General features: G+C 42.7%; 1 protein-coding gene across 7 annotated transcripts in view; it reads right to left on the bottom strand.

The window, feature by feature from the left end:
- ERAP1 (endoplasmic reticulum aminopeptidase 1) overlaps nucleotides 1–18,330 on the bottom strand; it is a 41,380-nt gene that overhangs the window by 20,413 nt on the left and 2,637 nt on the right. Inside the window, exons 1-10 of one of the 7 annotated variants that reach the window (XM_036105315.2) lie at nucleotides 18,079–18,209; nucleotides 12,251–12,794; nucleotides 10,141–10,279; nucleotides 7,359–7,493; nucleotides 4,617–4,737; nucleotides 3,769–3,923; nucleotides 3,313–3,426; nucleotides 2,015–2,146; nucleotides 482–613; nucleotides 253–324 (exon numbers count right to left, since the gene is read on the bottom strand). In XM_036105315.2, coding sequence (XP_035961208.2) covers nucleotides 253–324; nucleotides 482–613; nucleotides 2,015–2,146; nucleotides 3,313–3,426; nucleotides 3,769–3,923; nucleotides 4,617–4,737; nucleotides 7,359–7,493; nucleotides 10,141–10,279; nucleotides 12,251–12,777 — 1,527 coding nt within the window. In that variant the 5' untranslated portion in view covers nucleotides 12,778–12,794; nucleotides 18,079–18,209. Of the gene's footprint in view, nucleotides 1–252; nucleotides 325–481; nucleotides 614–2,014; nucleotides 2,147–3,312; nucleotides 3,427–3,768; nucleotides 3,924–4,616; nucleotides 4,738–7,358; nucleotides 7,494–10,140; nucleotides 10,280–12,250; nucleotides 12,795–15,529; nucleotides 17,808–18,078; nucleotides 18,210–18,330 lie in introns of those variants that run through there. The other 6 variants (XM_036105317.2, XM_036105314.2, XM_036105318.2 and 3 more) reach the window with 6 other exon arrangements.

Raw genomic sequence — 18,330 nt, 5'->3', positions numbered from 1 at the left:
GAGAACGAAGCTGAACAAATTAGTACCAGTGATATGTGTTACCCACGAAGGTTATGCAACTCCCTTGCGTAGACAGCTTTTAAGAGAAACTGTAAAAAGACTGTCAGTCAGCTACAGTTTAAGCACAATCTTATGTGGAGTTAGAGTGATATAATGAAGGACTACAGAGAGGTTGGCCCAGGAGGTTTCCTTCAAAGTATACGGCATAAACATATGAGCTTTGGGGTACGACGTACAGCTGTAAAAACTTACTGAGGTTGAAGATGAATGCGGACCCCTGGAGCAAAAGCCATCCGTCCTTTCTGTGCCATCTGTCGGGCAAATCTAAAAACCAAAACCAAACGTGTTATTCTTGGTTCTCCAGAGAACACTCAGGATTCTTCTCAGAGGGATTAATAAGGTGTAGAAAAAAACCCACCAACCACAATATGGTCATAAGCCTGGTGAGCCCCAACGCAGATATAAACAAAACCGTACTCACACGTGCCATACTATTCCACAGGTCCTCATTCCTTGTGTTTCTGTAGCTGTACTTCTGGAGATACTGCACAATACCGCTTTTAAATACGTCGGCACCGAGATAATCCCTTAGCATATTCAGAATACAAGCTCCCTGAAAAGACAACATAGGTAACTGTTAGTTTCATCATCATCTAATCCGCCGCCACACTTTTATTTTGGAGGAATTCTTTCAAAATGCAACCGCAGTAACATTTTCAAAGTCTGGTGATTTGTGACACAATTAAAGAAAGTGGGTTTACAGAAAAAAAATTTTTTCAAAGAAGTGGGTAAACCTGGCCCTGTCTAGGCAGGGGACTGAATGGGACTGTTTCTCTTCTTAGTCCCTTAGGGCCATCATTTTCTAACAGCAGCCAAGCCTCCCCACAGGGCCAATGACCACCACCGGCCATTACCCACAGGTCAGGGCACAGTGGTGCTGAACCAACACTTGGCACCACGTCCTGCCTTCCCTGGGGCCGCTCCGGAGCGGTAGTGGGGAAAGTAACTCCAACAAGAGATGGAAGCGGAGGTCCTGGTTAAGGAACGGGGGAGGGCAGGCAGCCCGGAGCAGAGAGGGCCAGAGGAACACAAGGAAAAGGAGCAAGAGAAGACTCGAGACCCTGTATTCCTGTGTGAAGAGTCTTTTCCCCTCCACCCTCACGACTGTAGCTCCCTTTTCACATGCAAAAATATTGACCATATAGGTGTGGGTTTATTTCTGGGCTCGCTCATCTGTTCCACTGAGCTAGGCCTCTGTAGGTCTGTTTTTACCTCCCCTGCACTGCTGATGAAAACATCGAAGAAATACTCTTCTATTTACTACAAATAAATCGGCCAAATAAAATGATAAATGACATTCTCTGCCTTGTTGAAGACAGTAGAATGGTTGGGAATGGAAAGACAATTGGGAAAGCAGAAGCTTGATCTCACGAAGGAGGAACTAGGACTTTAGCTCCGGCTTGTATTGCTGAGGGAAATACACAGGCCCCCTGTGACCAGTGTGACTGGAATGCTTTCCTTTCCCTTGTCCAGAGAAGCCAGCTAAAGATTTTTATATAAAATCTTCCATTAAATGTTAGCAACCATTTCCAATTCTGTTATAAAACACATTGTATGGGAAAGTATTTGGCAGTTCAACAATACCAACCATTTCTGAAGGCGCCAAAAGGCAAGCTACGGGAGGTGGGAACGTTTGCCTGGTGCAAAGGTGAGGCTCAATCAAGACCCGTTTGTTGAATGGTAAATAAGAGGCAGAGTTCTTAAAGGCCATAAGTTTTCATTTTATGACAGAGTAAATGAAAAACCGACTCAAAGATCATCTTCAGGACTACCAATCAAACTGCAAGTTAGGCCTTAAAGAGTGAACTCCAGCCAACACGGGGCAGCACAGAAGGCATTCAATCTGGCTTGTTCCTTATGAAGGGAAAGCCACCCCACAAGCCTACCTATCATCTTTCCACCCAAGTCTTCAGCAGTTTCGTGTCCAAAATGTACCCTTATCATCCATTTTTACCTTTTCATAAGAAACGTCATCAAACATCTCCCGAATCTGAGCAGGATCCTCCACAGCTGTTGAAACAGGGTGTGAAGAATTTAATGCATCTACCTCCATCACATTAAAACACTTGCCGAAGAAATAATCGTCCTGTTGAGACAAAGACAACATCACCCACGTGACTTCTATTTTAGATAATAAATCTGAAACGACTAATGTTTAGTTTGGGGTAATAGGTTTATACTTCAAATTTCTGGCCCAAACCTATTCCGTATTTATAGGGTTTACAAAATAAAATAGAATTGCTATTGCTAAAGAGCATCCAAGAAACAATTTTCGGTGAACATTTTAGATTTTGTTCATCTTAAATCCTATCACTTTAGAAGCCCATATTCTCTTACAAACACCACCATGATGCCTGTAGCCAAATAGTATCAAAACAACCAACTAAAGTGTGTAGATTGCAACATCTCCAGTCATCTTATTTTAAAGCAAAGAAATTTAGATTTTAAACCATGTGGTCAAAAAAAAAAAAAAGTGGGTAACAAACTCAAAGTATAATCTGGTTTTTTAGGGCATATTACCTAATAGAATAACATACACACATAATCATTTTTATTATTAAGGGTTATGTGGAAATGGGAAAATATTTATGATCCATTGTAGTGTAACAGTTATATAGACATTAACTATAAATAAATGTGTACAGAAAGATGAAAATGAGAAGTCAAAATTATAGTAGGGTAAAGGACTGTTTGAGGTTTTTTTGTTTTTACTTAAAGGAAGTTTCTTTTTAACTTTATTGCATGTGATTTTCACAAGTTAAACACCTGATAAAAAAAAAACAAAACACATAAAGGTTTCAAAGCATTCAGTTTGTGACTCCTGAGTGTAGGCTCATATATAAACAAACATGCAGTTACCTAAAGCAAATGGGATCCTATTTGATTTGACAGGTAGAATCCTATTGAAATAACAGCAATCTGTACTTAATAATCCTTCAGTGAACAACCTCAAGGTTGAGAAAATGATATGCAACAGACAGGCTGTCATTACTTCTATTTCTTTGATATTAAAGGAGAGTAAGATTTAACTTCATTTCCTAACAATCATAGATTTGGAAATAAGCAATCCAGTTTGGAAATAAGCCTTTGTGATACCTTTAAAGTTCACTACCATTTTGGGAACCTGATTCCTAGCTCAACTATCAAGGAGTTAATATGTCTATGAATTCTATCACTGAGGATCAGTAAGTATTTTCCAGCAACACCAAATAAAACAACAGATCAACCTGTTAAAAATAAGTAAATACTTACAACTTTCAGTTCAGGATGAGTCACACTGACCGACACAAACTCCATAAACTTGGCAAATCCCTCATTTAACCAAAGATCATTCCACCATTCCATGGTGACGAGGTTCCCAAACCACTAAAAGGAAAACAGTAGATTGTTCACACATTTCCAGGGAGACTGGATTATCTACACAGCTATAAACATAAGGCATTCAGGAGGAAAGATTTCACATGTGCGATGCCAGTTTATGAGCAACATTTACAGAATACTTTATCAAAGTAAAAAGAAAAACCTTTCCATGTTCATTTTAAAACATGCTACCTAATGCTTTAAAGAACTCTTTTTACTTTGCCTTTTTTCCATAGGAAAATAATCGATCCAATTCATATGTCAATATGAAAAGTCTCTTCTGTCCCGTAAAAGCAACACAGATGTAGTTTCACCACAATTTTTAAAAGCATGATTAGCTTTGTGTACCTGGTGGGCGAGTTCATGCGACACTATCATAGTAATGCCAAGCTTATCTGCTGCCGAAGACTTCTCAATGTCAAACAAGAGACTAGATTCTCTGTATGTGGTCAGTCCCCAGTTTTCCATAGCACCATTCTCAAAGTCTGGAATAGCGGCAAGATCTTGGAAAGGACACACAAATCTGTTTCCAGTCTTTAAATGACACATTGCCTGTACACACTAACTTTCAGAACGGATGGGTGTAGGGATCCTAAGAAAAGCCAGGCTGGTTGTGCAGAATCCTATTCTAGGCTGGAAGAACCTTTCACAACCGAGAAAAAGACGCTCTGTGATTCACTGAATTGCTCTGCTGCTGCGTGACCAAGTCAGATGTGGGCCCCAAGCCTCCAGACTCCCTATCTAGCTGTCTGACGAGTTTGGGGATTGAATACTCTTAACAATTTCCTCAATAATCCACTAGACTTGGGATGCCCCAGGCTCCAGTTCACCTAAAATCTCAAACACACAATGGTCTGAAGAGCCTATTTAAGAAGGAAAATGCAGATTTTCCTTACACTGTATAAATTTGTTAAGAAAAATTTATTGAGCACCCTCTATATTCCTACCAAATATGTGCCAATCATGAAAAAAAAGAAATGCAGCTTCTGCCCTTTGCTGTCTGCCCACTAATCCAGTTGGGTTTATCTTTAAAGTCAGAAGGTAGAATGATCACCATGACATGTGCCTCAGAACCTAATCAAGATCTGTTTCTGCTCTAATTAGAATTTACTGTATAGATTAGGGGTGAGAAGATCAACCTGATGGTCGACACCTGCCAGAGTTTAAGGACTTGAAGGGCTGTGCAAAATCTTTACCTTGTTTGGGTAAGGGATATGGAATGCTGAAATAATCCTCGTAAAATTCTAGAAGAGTCACTGCGGTATCCAGTGCATAATCTGCCTGATGGATCTTGTCTGGCACAGCATATATGGAAACCTGAAAAGAAAGGAAAGATAGTTAGCTCTTCAAATGCTATTGTGGCTTCTCTCCACAACTGTATGGAAGATGGACATCAAAGGCTTCATTTTCTGCAGTATGGTTGCCAATTAAGAAAAGTAGCAGTTCTATTTCTTGTCTTAGTGCTGTTTCTGATCAACTCCCCTTCTGAAAACTACAACATGCTGGATAACATATACAAAAATGTCTTTTTAAATGTTCTTATGACATAGTAGAAAAGTAAAGAAAACTTAGATGCCAAAAGTGAGGGTGGGACCCTCCGTAGACAGCAGAGGACTACAGCCAGCTTTTGTCCTAAGGACACTAACCTAATACAGATAGATTTGGGTTTTCACAGCATTGAAGGTCTCAGAGGATAGGAGACCAAGTCCAGAGCCTGCCCAAGGTGGAAGCCCAACAGAAGACACACCAGGCATAAAGCTGGACCCTAAAAGACCACGCCCTTCTATAAGGGTAAACTAAAAATAGCCACCCCTTCCTCAAGCAGACTGCAAGGGGAAAAAATGCCCTAGTCAAGTCTTGGTACTATATGGGGGAGGTCGAGGGAAGTCCTAAGAAAATCAGTAAAAGCTACTCTTCATGCTGGTTAGGAGCTGCACTCACACTAACCAGGGGGCTCAAAAATCTGAAGCTAATAGCTTGAATTAAAGTGGTTCATGAGTTCGTAAATGCTCCCAGTCACCTGACAGGAGCAAACAAATTCTCTCTGGAAGAATCCACCTTCAACTCAGGCAGTGTAAATTCAATATACACAAAGGAACTAGACACCATAAGCAAGAACCAGCAGAAATAACAAACCACAGAATCAGACACACAAAGACTTCAGACAGGACAGTTACTAGAATATAAAATGTATGTTTAATGTTTTTAAAGAAATAAAAGGCCTATAACTACTAATACGTAAAAGTTCTGGGCCCCAAATCCAATGTATGTGTGTGTGGGAGGGTGCAGGTTAACCCCACACCTCTAAGCAGTTCAGCAATACCGCCTGGGTGTCCCACAATTCAACCTGATTCTGACACTACCCAGAGATAGCACCAGATTCCACAACATAAAGGTTAAGTCTTACTAAACTGTGCCCCCCTTCCCCTTCAGATGATATTCACAATTCCAGGTTACCATCTGTGCTTCTGATCAATAGGCTATAGTTTGGAAGTTGCAATGACCACCTCTCTAGGTGTGATTAATTTGCAAGAGCAGCTCACAAAACTGGAGAAATCTTTAACTCACTATAAAAGGACATGACTCAGGAACAGCCAGATGGAACAGGACAAGGTACAGGAAAACGCAAAGAGCTGCCATACCATCTCCAGGCAGGCCACTCTCGCTGAATCTCCACACTTGCACCAACCCAGAAGCTCTCTGAAATGTCTTTTGGGTTTTTATGGAGGCTTCATCACACAGGCATGACCAATGTCATTAGCCCTTGGTAACTGAACTCACTCTCCAGCCCTTCTCCACTCCCTGGAGGTCAAGGGGGTGGGACTGAAAGTTCCAACCCTCCAATCACATGGCTGGTTCTCTGGCAACCAACCCCCCATCCTTAGGTTACCTACATGCCTTCCACAAGTCATCTCATTAACCTAACTAGAGACACCTTTCTAGCTGTCATCAGAAAATTCCTAGTATTTTATTTAGGAGCTCCATGCTAGGGACTGGGACAAAGACCATGTATATATATTTATTATAAATCATAATATCACAGTATGGAAGAGACATTATTAAAGAAATCTTTCATAAAGGATTCCCCAAAGTGGGCAATTCAATGGGTGAGGGTTTTTGCTGATAGTTTCACTGCGAAATTTAGATTAGTCCCTACATTCAAGTCTCAAGCATCACTTTCAAATCTCCAGGTAAGTAGAAAGATCTCTACAAGAATAAGAACCACTAGGGGAACAAAAGATTATTCATCAGAGAAGTCCTACCTATTCAGGCCTCAGTGAAAGCCAGCACAAATAAAGGAGATTAAATTAAAGCCCTCCCCTCCAAAAAAAAAAAAAAAAAAATTGTTTGCATTTAGAGCCCAGCATACAGTTGAATAGGTTGTTCACTATTCTTTGTTACCCAGGAAAAGGGCAAGTAGTCCTTGAAACAAGATATTCTCTCTAGTATTCCAGTATTCACTGTCACAACTACTCTCCCCAGAGTGATGTAATACTCTAAGCCAACTGCTCTATTTTACTTCCTTCTCAAGACTAGAGATCCTCTGTTCAGATAGTCAATCACACTTACTTCCAAACTGTAGAAAGTGATAGCCAGAAACAATTTCAGAAACCCCTGCAGGACCTAGTCCAATGTACACATTTTGCAGAAGTATAAACTAAGTTCCACAGGGAGCAGGGCCAAGGACAGAAAACCAGCTAATGGTGGGGACAGAACCATGAACGAGGCCAGGCCAAGCCTCTCCACGTTTTTGTTATTAGAACCTCATTGTAAATACCAGCATCTGTGACAAGAGGATGCCAATCACCCCAGTTTTTGCCCAAGACTCAGGGGTGTGCCCAAAATGTGGGACTTCCAATATTAAAGCCAGGACAGTCTCAGGCAGATGAGGACAAGTTGGTCACCCTATGTGACAATCTGACAATCCCAGGGTTCACCTTGACTCCGCTCTTGGTCATCTTGCTAATAGACTTAAAATCTGAAATAATGAAGGCCACCAGGTAGGTGCTCATCTTCACAGTGACATCAAAATGGTCTTCTATGAGTCCTTCAGCAACAGTCACAGATTCAACCTAAAATCAGAATAACTGAAATCATCAGATAAATCATCAATCACCCAATACATTGAAAATACTTGATAAAGAGAAATTTCCTAACCACCAGACATAATATTCAAAGTATACAGCACAACATTTGTATAATTATCTTAAAATTTCTCTTTCCAATATCTGATTGTAATTTCGATATTGAGGCCATTCTACTCAATTTTTTTTAAGGAGATACAATTCACATACCATATAGTTCACCATTTTAAAGTATATAGTTCAGTGGGTTTTTTTATTATATTCACAGAGTTGTGCAACTATCATCACTAAATTTCTTTTCAATACCCCAGATGGTTGCAAACTGGCCCATATTTGGTACATGAGGATTGATAATATGAATGGGACAAAGCAAAATTGAGATTGTTGGTTTTGCCAAGATGTAGACCACCTGACCTTAAATACAGGTATGAGAATTATCTGCAAAACACTGTCTAATTTGTTTTCTACAATGGGCAAACATGTAACCATGCATAACTTAAAAAGAGCTTCTGTTTTCCTACAAAATTGAAAGTAACACATGCCTGGGCCTGATGCGGCCAAGCTTCCTCCAAACTCTTGATTTGCTTCATTGGAATCTGCTTTAGGTGCAATCAGGGAGCCGCCCTGCAGTGGGGTGGGGTGGGGGTGGTGGAGGGACAGTCTAAGAGGTCTGCTCCCCAAAAGGAAAGTCTAATACGTCAGGCAACACCAAGCAGTGGGGCAGGGCCCTGGAGAAGGAGAACGAGAGAAGAACTAGCCCGGTGAACGCAAGCATTTTCCCTGGAATCTTATTTCCACCTCTATTTTTCTGTGCCCTCATCCTTCTTTGTAATACCCACCCACCAGTTCTGTGTCTGCTGGTCACTCTGTGCTCCCCTGACTCTGATAGCCGACCTAGGTTTACTCTTGAAAAACTCCAACTTACCTTTTCTTTTTAAATGCCTTCTACCCGCCCCTAACCAAAAGTTTCATTCCTGAAGTTGTGCTATTTACTAGGAAAGTAAGCTAATTGATTCAACTTTAAATGGGATGAAATCCTGCCCACTGCCCATACACTTCAATGTTCTGATGGAGTATTTGCTTTTCCAGCCACCAAAGAGATCCTTGGAGACTGCACTGTCCTTCCCCTGAACTCTGGGTCCACAGCCTGACTTCAGGCTAGTCCTATAAGACTTCTGCCAACGGGAGGGCTTTCCTGTCCAAGAGGCCAGACCACATTAGAGATTTTCCTTTCCGTAACAAATGGGTCCTGGATAACCATGGATTTAGGCTCCAGCATCTTTGTGAAGCCTTGGGAGTTCCCAGCCTTCACCCTGCAAACCTACGAGTTTCTCTACCAGGCTTTTTTGGTCATCAGTCTCCCCCTTGATTTCATCTGCCCCTTTTCTTTATTCTCCCAAAGCTGTGATTGATCCTCTAATGAGAGAACTCACTCACAAACCCGGGAGCAATGGCATAACATTGGGGGATGGAACGATAATTGGAACAAGCTTGTTCTCTATCTCAAATTTCTATCAGGAAAACAGTGTAATTGTTCCCTGTTTTTTGTTTGTCTTTTTTCCATCTACAAATGTGCGTGGAATAGACAGAAGTTCTTAGTTGGTAGAGATCTGCTGAAGAGCACTTTTCACAGAGCATGGCCCTTTGAGGGGGGCCTGTCAGAATCTTGTTTGTGGAAAGGATTTTTACGGTATTCAGTGCTGGGGTGGGACCTGGTGGTCTACAGAGTGTTAAGGGTTGCAAGGTACTATCCTAGAGGCTGGCTGTGGCGCTCAGAGTCCCACGCTAAGATTTTGCCTCCCTGGCCAGCACAGGGTTGAGCGGGGACACCCTTTAAGACTCTGGGCAAAATCTGTTCCATGTGAGTCTCATCACAGTGAACTCTGTGGACAAAGGCTGTGTGTGCTTCAGGAGTTGATCCACATCTGTTGCAGGCTGATAGCTCAGTGGACGAGTTTTTCTAAGCTGTCAGAATCATTGGTCAGTGGCACGTACTGAGTAGTTTTATTCATTTGGCACAGCCATTTTCCCACCACTTTTGGGAAAATCAGATGGAACGCTGTCCACATTTGCTTTGGAATTGGAGGATGATAGTCGCTTTAAAGGGAACTGAGCTATCTATCACTACTTACTTTTGTACCATAATATTCCAAAAAGATTACTTTTTTTCTGTCAGCCCAATTTCGTGGATATAGTCACAAATCATAGTTATTATTAGTATATCCTATATAGAAATTATAGAAAATAACTATATACTAGAAATATACCCTTATGTGACAAAGTATGCCCTTGAAAAGATCATATGAGAAAAGGAAGGGGAAAGTGCTTTGTGAAGGGCACTCTCATTTAAACCGGACCTGAGTCCCTACAGAGTCCCTCCTGTCAGTACCAGGGACCTGGAATGCCACTTGGACTAAAATCCTACTTGTTTTTAGGGCTAATTTTTTCTCTGACTACAGATAAATTACTGCTTGAAACAAAAGCACAGGTTGGAAATGAAGAAAGAAAAGTTAGCTGTCAGGCAATAAAACAAATGACACAGGTGACCTGAATATTAATTGTCACTGGGGTAATGCAAGTGACCGCGTATCAGTGGATTTTTCCTGTGAGTAGATACATAGGAGTTCAGACTCACCAGTGGCATATTGGAGATGGCGAGGTGTCTTGGCTCCCTTCTGATCTTGACTGAAAAATTTGCTTTGAAGGCAGGTTCATCAAAGCAGGGAAAGGCCATTCTGGCTGCAGTAGGTTCAAAGTGTGTTGATGCAAGTACTCTAAAATTATGGTGAGTGAAATAAAAATACAAATAAAGCACCAGGGACTCTAAAAGAGATGTGTGTTTGGTTTTTAATTCCTAGAGATACCATAAGATTACGGATTTCACTACAAAAAAAATCTTTCATAGAACAGAAGTTATCATAAACTAAGTAAAAAGATGAGTAAAAACCTGGGAAAATGGATTGAAAGCTATGTGACAAAGGGTTAACAGCCTTGACAGATAATGAGCACTTATAAACGAATAAGACTACACCAGCAACCAAGGGGAATAGCACGTTCAGGTCATAAACAGGCAGTTCACAGAAGAAGAACCTACAAATAGTCAATAAACATATCAAAACCTGCTCAACTTCCTTAATAATCAATGAAATGTAAGTTAAAGGGACATATCTGTTGGCTTTTCGGCTCTAAAAAGACTTCCCAGATACAGTATTAGCTACAGATGAGGAATATGGCAAGGGATATCAGAAGACTGTAGACCTTTAACTTGGCAATTATATGTAGGCATTTATTCTAAGGAAATGATTTACAAAGATATTGCTATTGCTGAAAAGGTGGAAACAACCTAATCTCCATTGATGGGGTATTAGTTAAACCATTGCACATACATTATAATAAACTCATTAAAATAATGTATAGTGATAGCCATCTATATGAAATATTTCCTCAACATATTAAAATAAGATCCCGTATAGGATGGAAAATATAACATAGCTCCATTTATATAATGTTTATCCATAACCAGAGAGAAGTCTGGAAGGATGCTCCCCAAAATAAAAGTAATAGTTATATTTAGGGGCTGTGATAGGGGACAAAATTTACTTTTTTAAAAAATTCTTTTTGGTAGCATCTGACTTTTTTTTTTTAACCTCCAAAGAATAATATGGACTCAGAAAAATGAGTATAATCTACTAGCAAATAAAATTTGATTTTAAAATTCAGCATTGGGGTGCCTGGGTGGCTCAGTGGGTTAAACATCTGCCTTCGGCTCAGGTCATGACCCCAGAGTCCTCGGATAGAGCCCTATGCTGGGCTCCCTGCTAAATGGGGAATCTGCTTCTCCCTCTCTGTCTGCCCCTCCCCCTGCTCCATTTCTCTCTAGCTCACTCTCTCTCTCAAATAAATTTAAAAAATAATAAATAAAATTCAGTATAAATTCTCCCAAAATAGTTTGCCTCCTTAAAAAACAGAACAAAAGCAAGGCAGATGAGGATCTAAGAAAAAAAATGTTTCTTCTAATACGCTGTATGTATGTGATGAATTGCATCTTCCAAAAATATGTGGAAGTCTTAATCCCTCGTTTCTGGGATTATGACTTTATTTGGAAATAGGGTCTTTGCAGATGTAATCAAATTAAGGTGAGGCCATGAAGTTGGGCCCTAGTCTAATAAGACTAGTGTCCTTATAAGAAGAGGGAAATTTGGGGAATGGCCATGTGATAACAGAGGCAGATAAACTGATATTGGTGCGAGAAAAGGAATGCTAACAATCAATGGCCACCACAAACTAGAAAGAGGGAAGGAAGGATTCTTTGCAGAGATTTCGAGAGAGCCTAGCCCTGCTAATATCTTGATTTGGGACTGCTAGGCTCCATAACTGTGAGAGCATACATTTCTGTTGTTCTAAGCCACCCAGTTTATGGTGCTTCGTTATAGCAGCTCTAGGAAACTAATACTAGGCTAAGAGAATTAAAAATGTTTATTATATACCAGAAATCTAATTAAATGAACAAACAGGTACTTTGACAGAACTGAAGGAAAGAAAACTGGTTAAAACAGAATGAAAAAAATGAGATCCGAAAAACAAGGAAAAGAATCTATTGGCTATTTTTAGCTATATAAATGAAACACAAAATCAAAATATTCAACAATCAAGGGAGATTTAAGAAATAATCCATATGAAATAACAAATTTAGTATGGGCAGCACTTGAAGTTTACAAAAAAAAAAAAAAAATAGAAAAAAGTACCTCACTTCCCCTTCCTTGGTCCTGTAAGTGCTTTTATAGAATCCATTTAAATGCTCAGAAAGATGGCCAGTGTAGTCAATGACAACTGTGTACGGGATCCCAACAGCCAGAGGCTCGGGAGCCAGAAGTGCGATTTGTTCATGAGGCGGGTACTCCAGGACTCTCAAGGGTTCTGCAGACAGCCTCTCTCCGACTCTCCTCTTGAGGGTGGCCTTAGATATTTGCAGGAGGTGACTATGCAGGATGATGGTACTAGTAGGCTGGCTGGCTGTGATTTCTATCTCCGTGGTTCCCTCGAAAGTCAGAGTGGTGAGATTTGCATGGATCAAGAGATCATAATAAACTGGGATGATGTGCTCAGGAAGTCGCATTTTCTCCCAGGGGAACGGAGTCCCATTACTAGCTTTTGGAGACATCGTGTCACTGCTCTGACACCACGAAGGAGCTGACACAGTTAAGAGAATCAACAGTGAGGACGGTAGAAACAGCATGGTTGCCAGTGGCCATCTGATGGACGGAGATATCATCTTCTTGCTCAAACTACCTAGTGGCAAAATGTATAAAAGCCCCCCCCCCCAAAAAAAATTGAGTCACTAAAATATTATCAAGACAGCATAATTTCACAATGTATCTACCCAGCATTAACCGATATAGATACAAACTTTCAAAAGTTCTAGGTCTTCACCCTATGTTATTGATTCACAGAAGAAAGAAGTTACTGGTTAGCAACAGTCTTCACACCTATTAAAAAGTATCATTTGGCTCTCCAAGTTTAAATGCACTCTATTTGTCAGGGTTCTTGGTTGAAAGCAATAGAACAAGCTCACTAAGTGTTCACAAAAAGGGTCAGAGTTGTCAGGACATTTGGGAAGCCAGCCACATGAAACAGGCCAAGACAGATAGCCAGAACCACACTGGAGAAATTGACCAGGTGACCTCTCCCCACCCACACTGCGCCTTGGAGGAAGCTGCCCTACTGCCTAGAGATCAGATGCTGGACACTGCCTCGGCCACTGTCAATATGAGATCCTTACAGCCCCTGCCACTTGGCAGGACTTCTTTCAGCCGAGGTAAGGTATTCACGCTACCAGTCAGGGAAGTGGGAAAAGCAAGAATCTGGACTTCATAGCTTCTGCAGTAGAGGACAGGTCTGGCTCCCCGCCAAGCTTATAAAGTAGAGAATTCCTAACATAGGAAGGAGACACAGACACTGAGTAGCAAGGGGTGGGGGGAGGCAAGTATCCATTAACAGTAACCCTTAATAACAGCAGTGTCTTTGTCAAATGTCATGCCAAAAGTTCATCTAATACGTGTTTAGCCAGGAATGACTTAAAGGGTTTATGGTGATTTTCACACCAATCGTTTCTGACAAATATAACAGTCTCCTGGATTCTCTCTTACAGTCATCCAACAAATACATGTTGAATGCCTGCCACATACAAGGCGGTGTGCTGAGTACTGTGTGGGATATAATAACACACAAGACACAAATCCCACAGTCAAGGACTTCAAAATCTGGAAAGGGAGAAAACATTCATACACGAATGACAGAATATAACAGAGAAAGTATGGAGCATTTTAAGAATAATAATAACAGCTAGTGCTGGGGGAGAAGGGAGAGAGTGATATCCGCTGCACAGCGACTCTGGGGTGCCTTCATGCAAGACCAGCATTGGAGCATGGTTTGGAAGGATGGGTTGGATCTGGAAATTGAGGGAGGGCATTAAAGACATAGCAGGTAGAGCAAACCAGGGCAGGAGTTAAAGCATGAAGGGAGAAAGCTGAGGGCTGGCTGGGCCATCAGTGTGGACGGAGCAATCAATCTGGATGGAGAATGATTATTCACAAGGCGAGGAAGGGAATGACTCCAAGATTTATGCTCAAAGCATGCTGGGAGTCCTGCTGCAGACTGTATTTCGCACTTTATTTTAAAGGTCTTAGGACACGAAAGGAATGTGAATTATAAGATAGTTGGCAACCATGGCTGAGAACTGAGCACATTTCTCTCTCTTAGACAAGACATCTCTCTAAAAGGTGTTTGCCAGGACTCATGTAGAAGTCAGATGAGTCCAGGTAATTGGTCCTAATTCCCTCAAGCTCCTTGGGCTCCTGAACATAGACATCAGATGAGAAAAGTAGTAATGCTACAGTGTGGTACATGGGATTCTACCTCTATGTCAGCGCTTCTCAACTCTGGCTGCATATTAACATCACCAAGGAAGCTTTTAAAATGACTGAGGCCTGGGTCCCTATCTAGAACAATTAAACTGAAATCTATGGTGATGAGGTCAGGGCACCAGAATTTTTAAAAATCTTCCCAGAGATTCTATTGGAGAGCCAATCTGAGAACCTTCTAGATAACCTTGCCAAAACTAAACCTCTGGTCTTAGCCCTTGAACGCTATGTGGAAGAACAGCACTTCAAGGTAATAACTGATGTGCTCTCCCCGACCCTTCCCTCTCCATCCTGCTCCCCTGCTAAAGGTCCCTCCATCCCCCTTCCCCACAGAGCAGATCTGCAGGCAAACAGAAAGGATACCAACACAGTAGAGACAGTCAAGCACAGAGGCACCAGAATCTCAGTTCAGAAGGTACCACCCAGATGAAAGGGGAAGAGAGAATCAAAGGTTCAACAGGAAGAACAGGTTTTTTTTTGTTTATGTGTTCTTGTTTTTGTATGTGTGTGTAGGAACCAACTAGAGGAGGCTTCTAGCTATGGAGAACTGAAGCAATTTGAAGGAGAAGAATAAAGTTTAAACACCAAAATAATAAAGGGTTCCCACTTTTACTTCCTCAGGCAGAATTCTAGTGCAGGGACAAAACGATGGATTTCCCTTGAAGCTGAGACATGAGAAATAAAGGGAACTTACGTGATGCTTCCATTTTGAATTTCTGATGGCAGTGGCCTTGTGGGTGCAGCCCATGCCCCAAGAAGGTAGAGAGTGCAATGAGGGTGGCAGGTTCAGGCATGGGAGGAGCCCTGAAGTCCCCAAGAGTTCCCAAAAGCCCAGGAGGAAATCTAAAAATTCCAACTGGTTCTGAGCTGACAGCCAGGCCTACAGGCTGCTAAAGGAGTTGGCAGTGGGACCCACGTCCAAGGCTTTGCAAGGTTGAGTCCATGAGGAGACGGAGTCAAAGAGAGCCATGGCTGTGTCTCAGAAGAGGATATAATGCCAGGAAACCACAATGGAACGTGTAATGTAGACAGCATAAATGTCAGAATACAGATATACATATCTATAATTATAGCTATATTAACAATAATACATATTACACTTACAGTCAGAAAAGAAAACCTGGCTTTGTGTTCTTGCTCTTCCACCGACTGTGATCTTGGACAGGTTACTTAATCCCAGTTTCATTTTCTTCTCTTTTTTTTATTATTATTATTATTTATTTATTTGACAGAGAGAGAGAGAAAGAGAGCAAGCACAAGCAGGGGGAGCGGCAGGCAGAGGGAGAGGGAAAGGGAGAGGGAGAAGCAGGCTCCCCACTGAGCAGGGAGTCTGATGCGGGGCTCGATCCCAGGACCCTGGGATCATGACCTAAGCCAAAGGCAGATGCTTAACCGACTGAGCCACCCAGGTGCCCCATTTTCTTCATGTGTAATTTGAGAAAATAATACCTTTCTCACAACATGTTGTAAAGACTCAGTTAAAATATTCTCAATCATTCATTCCCCAAATATTTACTGAGGACCTATTGTGTGCCAGGGATTTTGCCCGACACTAGCAATGTAAGACAGCACAGATCCTTGACCTCAAACTGCTTATGGGGCTCAGGGTGGGGAGGAACTCTTAACCGTGATTAGGGCTATGAAAGAAAAACACACACCTCCTGAATGAGAGTAACAGGGCAGAGTGATTTACATCGGGGGCTCGCTGAGGACATTTAAGCTGATTTAAAGGACAAATTCAAATTAGCTAAGAAAAGAAGGAGAAGGAGAGTTTTCCAGAGGGAATAGCAAGCTTGTTCATAGGTACAGTAGGCGAGTCCTGGTTATGAAGGCCAGGGAACCCAAGACACATCACGCAGCAGAAAGATGTACCTGGAGAGGCGGATGCGGCCAGACCACCACTCAGCCTGTAGGCTTGTTAAGGATTTTGGCTCCCAGCCTAAGTGCAATGAGAAGCCACTGGGTGTTGAGCTAGAAGGTCTTAGGATCCAGTTCACACTTTAAGAAGCTATATGGATCAAGAAAGGAGCAGGAGGGATGGCCAAGAAACCAGTTAGAAAGTAGTCTAGACAAAGTAAGCTGGTGGCTTGTACTCTAGCGGTGTCACCAGAGAGAGCGGGAGGGAGTGGGGGAGGGGAGAGACAGAGATGGATGGACTCGACATCTACATTTGGGGTGGACTGGAAGTGGGGGGTGACTGAAAGAACACATCGGAATAGCTGCCAGGTTTCTAAAATGAGCATCTGGGTAGTCCTAGGTGCCACTGACTGAGAAGAAGACCAGAGGTGGGAGAGTTTTAAAAGAGAGGAGAGGGAATTAAGGATTCATTTTTTTAAATACGTTTGTGCTATCTCTGAGATATCCAAGGAAAACTACCAGCAGACAGATGAATACACATGTTTAGAGCACAGAGATAAAGGCTTTCAAGGACTTCCCTGTCCTTTACTGCATTTCTTTACAGTTTTAAAAAGTATCTGCCTTTGGCATCTGATTTTACTAAATAAAGCATCTTTCCCAGTCAAGGTGGTGGTAACAGAGTACCTAACTTCACTGCCAGGAAGAGTTCAAAGTTACTTTAGGAAACTTATTTAGCCCGTCTTTGGTGATTATGACTTTTCCAGTCAGGGGCAACTGATCCTGGGTTAGCTCACCCTTCCCTTTATTGGAACACTACTCAATGTGAAATCTACAGACTTCTTCCAAAATGTTCTGAATGATGAAATTAACAAGCACTGTAGGTTGTTACTGCTGGTAAACAAACAAACAAATGTTGAATTAACTTGAATTTTTTTTTAACCAGTTAGAATTTTTTCATTTAGGCCCACCTGAAAATGGGCTATGGTATCAGTACAATTCCAAATCCTTGGGAAAAGAAAAGCACTGCCAATTTTTTAAAGGTTTTTGTTCTTGTTTCTAATTGCTGACCACATCCTGAGTTGAGAGCAAATACTCTGGGCATTTACCAGAAAACTGAGCATTTCTTTCTGAACCTGGCCTACACAAAAAAAAACCTCCAGGAAAACGGTAAGGAAGTGTCTGCTCCTCTCCTTCCGTGAAATTAACTTGCCGGCCCACCTGGCAAGTAAGGCACCCAGACAGGAAACTTTAATTTGCTCACACAGGAGAACTTTATCTGAATAAAACTCTGGCTTGGAGTCAGAGTGAAGGGAAGGCAATTGCTGGGAATAAGTACAGGAGAAGCAAGGAAAGAACTGATCTTGAGGACATGTATGGACTCCGATCCTTCAACACGCCCAACCCACTAGTTAATGCAAAGCCACGTTTGTTTCTCTGGCAACTATCCCCAAGGTACCCTTCGCAGCCGAACCCGCAGTCCTCCCCGCTCTTCCATTTGGCGCCACCAGAGAGAACGCGCGGAACAGGCGCACTGGCCCTGCGCCCCCTGCGTTCTCGCGCCCGAGGAGGACCCGAGCTAGGCTGGGCCAGCCGCCAAACCCGCCGCCCTCCGTGCGGACTCGGGCCCAGGTCCCACGACTCTCCCCGGCCCGGCGTCCCCTGCGCCTCACTCTCCTCCGCCGCGCGCCCGGGTCTTCGGGCCTCCCCGGCGGGCACCGGGAGATTGCCGGGACCGAGCCCTTCTCCAGCCCCGCGGCCGCTCCCCGAGGGGTGCGCTGGGGACGGGCGCGCTGTACCTGGGGGTCCGCGACGGAACCGGCTCACCCTCGCGCCGCTGCCGCCGGCCTCCCTTACCCCGGAACAGAAAGTGAAAGTGGAGCCCGCGCAGAGGCAGGCTGGCGCGAGGTGCGCGTTGGCCGGGGCCCTCCTGACAGGCGCAGGAGAACCCCCGGCGGAGGCGGGAGCCGGGTGAGGAGAAACCCGGCCGGGGGCAGCGCGAAGGAGACCGCGGGACCCCCGACGGAAATTCGCAAATGCGCAAGGGAAAC

The sequence above is a fragment of the Halichoerus grypus genome, chromosome 2 (assembly GCF_964656455.1).
Source record: "Halichoerus grypus chromosome 2, mHalGry1.hap1.1, whole genome shotgun sequence".
Classification (NCBI taxonomy): domain Eukaryota; kingdom Metazoa; phylum Chordata; class Mammalia; order Carnivora; family Phocidae; genus Halichoerus; species Halichoerus grypus.
Note: the sequence above shows the minus strand (reverse complement) of the source record. Positions and strands in the feature narration are given on the sequence as shown.